General features: G+C 39.9%; 1 protein-coding gene across 1 annotated transcript in view; it reads right to left on the minus strand.

The window, feature by feature from the left end:
* The window catches only part of Styx (serine/threonine/tyrosine interacting protein), a 31597-nt gene extending 25724 nt beyond the window's left edge, over positions 1–5873 (minus strand). Inside the window, exon 1 of the mRNA XM_046461907.2 lies at positions 5515–5873. Coding sequence (XP_046317863.1) covers positions 5515–5571 — 57 coding nt within the window. The 5' untranslated portion in view covers positions 5572–5873. The remainder of the gene's footprint in view (positions 1–5514) is intronic.
* Between the last annotated feature and the right edge of the window lie 1299 nt (positions 5874–7172).

Here is a 7172-nt window from a genome sequence, read left to right on the forward strand (position 1 = left end):
TCAAACAGGAAAAGTAAAAAGTTTAAGATTATAAAAGTCATTTTTCTTGGTTTATAGCTATTACACAAACTGATGCTTTTGCTCTGTGAATGTTTTTAAACAAATCAGGCTGTCCTTAGTACTTTCCAAAAATACATTTAAATTCTAATTCCAGTGCGAAGAGTAACACAAAATTATGTGTGTGTGTATGTATATGTGTGTGTGTATATATATATATATATATATATATATATATATATATATAAAACTTATTAACAACAGGTGATTTCATTTTGTATTTTCCTTATAAACTTTATAACTGTTGCCTGTTAGTGTTTTGCAGAGGTACTGCTTCAAAAGAAAAAAAAAAAACAAACCTGGCTTAATTTGAGGCATCACCTACAGGACAGATATTATATAATGCTAATTTCCATTACTAATACTAACCCAAATTAAATGAAAGGGGTATCTGTAAAATTATACATATTGAAGTTATAATATATTACTCCTACTTTAAGATTGGTGAAACTGGCTTGCTGGGTGTTTAAAAACCAAAAACCTAGAGAACAAAATCAAGGAAGTAAAAGGGCCAAGGAAAAGTAGTCAATATTTTGGTCTTTGCCCTCTAAGGTCAGCTGGGACCTGGAACCCCTCTCAGGGCCTTGCATCTCTGGTGAGTCACCCAATCAGCAGATCAGGGAAATCAAGGGGACCCCAGAGAACAGAAAGCCAACCTGTTTGCCACATTAGACAGGACTAGATCCCACTCCCTTCAGAATGACCAGTGTACATTCTGCAAAGAGGAAGGTCATTGGAGACAGAAATGTCCCTGATGCTTTCAGGAGAAGCCAAGGATGATCAGTCAGACCCCAACCCCCATCCTGGCAAGTGGCACCACTGGTAGAGGAAAGCTACAGGAGTCAGGAGGCTTCATACATGTCCCCAACAGTGATTTCTGAAGTTGATTCTTTAGATAGGAACAAGGTCAGTTGACCAACTTGGTCTTAAAACACCTGGCAGGAGAGTATAGCCTAAAAGCAGAGTCTTACATGGACATTTAAAAGGAAAAACAATGTTTTTTTTAATGTAACTTAAGATTACACTTGTATCAGTCCTACCAACAGTAAGTAAAGCTGGAGGCTATGAAGGTAAGGTTTTGTGCAAGAGTGCCTAATAATACTAATCACAAAAGGTACAAATTTGTCCTGAGTTAATTTGAGTATGATTTCATAGATCTACAAATCTTCCTAACCTCTTATATTGAATTTGACCTGTTTTTCATTAAGATTGAGTTACTGCCTTTATGGTTTTCAGAGACCAGCTAAAATACTAATTGTTTACCAAAAAAAAAAAAAAAAAAGTAATGCCTTGCTATCTTTATTTTTGCCTTACCATGATCTATATATGCCTTATCCAGTCACCTGCCATCTACACTGTGGATCTCTGGATTGCTCTGATGCTGAATGCCCTTAACTGTCCACACCCTACCTGATAAAGAACAAGGACTTTGGGTTACCTCCTCCCAACTTTGCCCCCTTTTGGCATGAAGTAGCTTGGAGATGTTGCCCACTTTCCATAGAAATAGAATGTAGAAACTGACAGTGGGGAATTGTAACAGGTGTTCTCTTGATGCACTGACTATACTGACAAAATCCCTTGTGGCTTTGAAACTTACATTTTTTTTTTTGTTTCCCTTCTTTCCCACTCTTCCCTAAACTTCTCCTCCCTGGTCTTCTTTTCCCTAATCTCTTTCTTGATCTCTCCTTTCTATTTTCATTTTCTCTAAATCACCTTTATAAAAGCCCCCTATTCCTGTGGATGGGCAGAATCACAGCATTTGGGATAGGAGTCCCCTGTGTTTCTCTTTTGCTAGCAAAGCCAATAACCTTCTTTTTCCTTTTTCTCAGAAGAATAAAAAAAGCACAAAATGCTACTTACTTTATCTGGGAGATAACTATTCTGGGGGGCAAGGAAAAGGGTTTTGACTTGACAAAAAAAGTTTCTCTGAAGAAATGTTGCCTAATTCTATGCCAAGTTAAACATTTAATTAATTAGGTGAGGGCAAGGAGGGTGCTGGCAGCCATGGCAGGAGAAAATAGCAAATGCAAAGGTCCTGAGGATGAAAATTATAGCACTTCAGGAACGAAGAAATCATGGGCACAAAAAAGAAAGAAGCATGGGAAGAGATGTTCATGAAGTTAAAGAGATAAGCAAGTACCAGACCACACAAGACGGTGCAGAGATGTCAAGGGTTAACTCCAGTCTCAAAACAATGGGAAATCATAAAAAAAAAAAAAAAAAAAAAAAAAAAGTTTAAACAGAGGAATAACAATCATTTTGCAAACTGATGTACTACACAGTTAAATTTTTGCTAGCATTGTCCTATGTAAAGAATGCCTAAACTGGGCTGGAGCTGTGGCTCAGCGGTAGCAGACCTGCCTGGCACGTGTGAGGCACTGGGTTAGATTCTCAGCACCACATATAAATAAATAAAGGTCTAAAAACAACTAAAAAATAAAAATTAAAAAAAAAAAAAGATGCCTAACCAATTTTTCAAGAAATTTGGAAGTAATATTCTTACAAGTATGAGAAAATCAAAGCTATCATAGACTGATCACATTAACTATTAAAAACATTCACTAAAATTTACTTGAATTTAATTTTTTATCAAATCAAGATTTGGATTGTAATTGAGCTTTCTATGTAGTGCCTCCTATGTGGAACAGTGCCAGCTATGCACCCTAACTACATAAGACCATTTGACACTTTACATATCACACTAGGAATTAGGAAGTTAATATTCTGCTTATTAGCCAGTTTATTATGATTATATGCTTCTGTTCAATGGTTTATTTATATGGCCTTTATTTATATTTCTGTCAGCTCAAAAGCACACTCCATCTATAGAAATGCTATGATTTTGGTGGGAAAGATACCAACAATAAACTTTAGTGTTTTTGCCGAGGAACTGGGAAAATAACTAGACTGTGCCCCTTGTAGAATTCATCCCTTTCTGGCTATAGTGACTGTTCCACAGAGCATGCACATGACCTAAACTGGGCCAATTCTCTAGGTTCCAAATACAAAAAGATGGAAGAGAAGCACTCTGATTCTTCCATGAGTAAGCTTTTTAAGCTTATGACACCCCAGAGCAGCTGACAACCAAGCTCTACACCTTGAAGAAGTCATAGAGAAAGCAGAGACTCACAAAAGGCAAAGGTAGTTATGATGCAGTATAATACTTGGGTTTTGTTAAGTCCCTGATACTAGCTTATACCACTACCTTTTTGGATTCCATTACTTTTCTTTTGTTCAATCTAGTCTGAGTTGGTTTTTGTTACCTGCAATCAATATAGATCAAACATCTAATGATATAAAGTTTGAACTGGCTTTCAGTAGACAATATCACTGTCAACTAGGCTCTAAGCATCAACCTCCTGTATAAGAAGAAATACATAGGATTCTTGGGCATATTCCTCCATAAAAACCCTTTAATTTTCCTGATAGTGTCTTTTGTTATTCATAATGCCCCCCCTTTTTTTATTGGTTCATTACAATAATACATAATAGTGAGGTTCAATCTCAATACCACTATCTTTCCTTTCCCTCCCTGACTTATTGCTTGCTCTCCTGCCACTTGTGATCAAAGTTATACTAATAAACTGACTTAAGATGGGGCCCCTGAGGTGGGGGAGGAGCAGTGCTGATCACCAGAAAGACTACATGATTGGGGCCTGCAGAACTTTTAGCTTAATCCACTAACTTCTGGGAAGTTAGTGGATTAAGGTGGAAGGCAGCTGAAGATTAAGCTCTGTGATAAATCTTGAAGGAATACTGATGATCTAGGTTGCTGAACAGGGGTGTCAAAGAGATGGTGTCCTCTTCCTTCATACCTTGCCCTATGTGTCTCTCTGTTCCGGGATCTATATCCTTTGTAATATCTATTATGATAAACCAGTAAATACATTTCCCTGAGTTCTGGGAGCCATCCTAGCAAATTAATACTACTTGTAATTGGCATCTGAAATGAGAAGGATAGAGGCAGTCTTGTGGGACTGAGCCATTAAACTGTGGAATCTAATCCTAAATCTGAATTACAGGACACCCAGGTGATGTCTGCCAAAGAAATGATGTGGAGAAAAATCCCCCAAATAACTGATAGAGAAAAACAGCATGTTTTCAACAGTATCCCTACAGGAAAGAAGAAAGGTATATTCCCAGTAAGAATTTATAATTTTTTCAGGGGTTAGACATACTATATACATAACAAAAGATTAAATGCAAATTCTGAGGATTAGGGCAGGGAAAAACTGCAATGTATTAAAAACAATAGGAATTAAGAATTAGGATTCCAAAGTCCTCTTGTGTTTTGTGATATGATATTAGCTTGACAAGACTTTTTCAGTCAACTGCAATTTCTTTAAATTGCGAATGCAGTACATTTTTTCTAAAGTTGTCTGAAGCACTGACATAACTGCATTATTTTGAGGCTATAAAAGCATACTCCTCATATTATTATATGTTTAAAAAAAAGTGTAATTTAATTTTTCTTGGGTCTTAAAACATGTAGTTCTAAGCATCACTACCACAAGTAAGGGGGGCCTCCAAATTAAAAAGTGAACATCAAGAATGAGTATCTGTAATAAACCAAATGTTCTCCTAACAAAAGGGGGCTTTATTTTCCCAATTACCTATAATATACTTAAAACTCCAGGAATTTTAGACTTCTTTCTTGTTCCTACCAAAGCATAACTGAGATCCTTATCCTGTTAGAATTTAACTCCAGAAAATTCTAATACTTTCCAATACCATAAAATATTTGCAACAGATGGAAAAAACAAATCCTAATACAAACTTTAGAAATAGGGTGGAGTAAAAAGAAACCCGAATTAGGATATCAGGAGACCAAAGTATAAACAACTTTACTCTCAATATTAACTTTCCTCTAAAGGCAATACTTCTGATTAAATGAGCTAGCTTTGTGATATTTTATTCTCTTAGTCAGTTTTTTGTTTTTGTTTTTCCTAAAAACAAATAAATACTTTGGGAAACTATTTGAGGACGCACTTCCAAAGTATAGGCCCCAGGTCTATCCCACGTGTGAATCCATGTGTCCCCACAGTGAATAGTTGACACCGGAGACATTTCTCAAGCTGAGATTAAAAACAACTTTACCCGTCGCTTAAAAAAAGAAGAGAAGAGAAAAAGGAACAAAGCTTTCCACTGCTCTGGCAAAAATGATGAACCTTACTCCGACTAAATCCTCAAACACCGAGTCCGGGGGATCAGGGATTGCTTTTCCTCATCCCATCACAGTAAGTACACCAGACGCTACCCGCCTACCGGGTCTTCGGAGGAGACAGAACTGCTCAGAGCCGTGACTCTGAGACGGAGGTCCCGCCAGAGGTCCCGGGACGCCCTCGGAGGCCACGGCGCTCCCACCGAGGTGGAGGCTGCGACCGCTGGGGCCTGGGGTCGCACCTCGGCAAGAGCCACGGGGGAGGCCTGTGCGCGGCAATCGCCGGACAGACTTACCTCGGCGTCTTCTTTGCACTGTGGGAGGGAAGGGAACTCCAGCTTCACGTCCTCCATGGTCCGGACCCGCGGGCTGGTGGGTGGGGTGGGAGGATGAGTTACCCTGCCGGCCAGACCCTCGGGCTGGCAGTGGCGGCGAAAAGAAAGAGGGCCGGTGGAGCGTAGGGTTGTCCGATGGGCGGCGGCTCACAATTAACAGACGCAGACTAGAGGGTCGCAGTGACTCCTGTGGCGGCGGCGGCGACAGTGAGGAAAAGATGGGCTGTGCGGCTCCCTCCCAGCCGCCATGCTGCTGCTGTCTCCCTCCCACAATCTCCGCGCCCCCCTGGCAGCCCAGGATCCGGCACTGGCTCGAGCCCTACAACCGTCTCCTCTCCCTCCTCCACCCCCACCCACGCTGCCCTAGCCAATCCCTGCCCACGCTCTCCTACGGCCCGCCCTCCGCCGCCGCCAGGTGTCAGCGCGCCGCCGCCCTGCCCCGCCCCTTCGCGAGAGCGCAGACGTAAGGGGCGGGGCCTCGGGGCGCTCGGCCGTGGCTTGGCCCGCGTGGAGGGACGGGCTGCAGTGGGAGGGGGCGAACGCAGGCCCGGGGTAAGTAGATGCTCAGAACCAGCCCTACCTCTGCAGACAGGACGCAGGTCCCCTAACAGTCAACATATCCTACACATGAGAAACTGGCACCCAAAAGGAGAACTAGTTGCTCCTCTCAGAATTCTGCATTTCGTGGTGAAGTTATAACCCAAACTGTAAGAGTTCAAATTCATGTTATGCTGCCAGAAAAAGAAACACCTGTCACCTTTAAACAAGTAATTAGAATTGTGGACTTCCAAGAATGCTAGGGAATATAACTGTTTACCTACAAAAATCCCAAAAATGACAAATAAAAAGTCATTGAAAACGAAACAGATAAATTCACCCTCAATAATACATAATACAGTAAGGTTTCTCCCTTGATAATATTAAACTACTTGACTTCAAGAATCTTTTAAAAAGGAGTTTCCGCTAAAGTTAATATCACATTGTTAATAAGGGTTAGGTATACACTTTCTCTAGGCCTAGGGAGATACTACCATCCTTTTTGTTTTAAACAGATTGATGGATCCCAAGGTAGAAAAGCAAAGATTTATACACCTACCTGGTTGTTTTAAATAAAACTACCACCAGCATAAAAGTAAATAGACAAAATTAACAAAATGCCAACCACAATAGATAAAAGTGAAGGGATTACAGGAAAATTGACTTAGACCAACCCTTGCATTTTATTACTTTTTATAGTCATATGTATGCAATGCACTGCCCATAGACAGAACTGTTGAGCAATTTGAGTGTTACATGGCCAGCCTGAGTGTCTCATGTTCCCAATCACCATATAAACTGTTCTCCACCTTTAAATATTATAAAAGGCACATAATACCCTCCCAGTACTGTATTTAATTTGAAGAATGCGTTTATAATTAACCAGGCCATTTATCATCACTTCTTTAGTGTTTGTAAAACTGAAGTTGTCTTTTTTAAAACAGCAATTTTAATTATAATCTAAATTAATCCCCAAAGATGATTTTCTTGTTTAATGTTAAAATTTTATTGCCAGATACGAGAAAAAAAATTGTACATAGGTAACTTTTGAGCATTTCTGACATCAACATTCCCTACATTAG

The sequence above is a fragment of the Marmota monax genome, unplaced genomic scaffold, assembly GCF_021218885.2.
Source record: "Marmota monax isolate L192 unplaced genomic scaffold, Marmota_monax_Labrador192_F-V1.1 WCK01_AAM20220418_F8-fsc00001, whole genome shotgun sequence".
Classification (NCBI taxonomy): Eukaryota; Metazoa; Chordata; class Mammalia; order Rodentia; family Sciuridae; genus Marmota; species Marmota monax.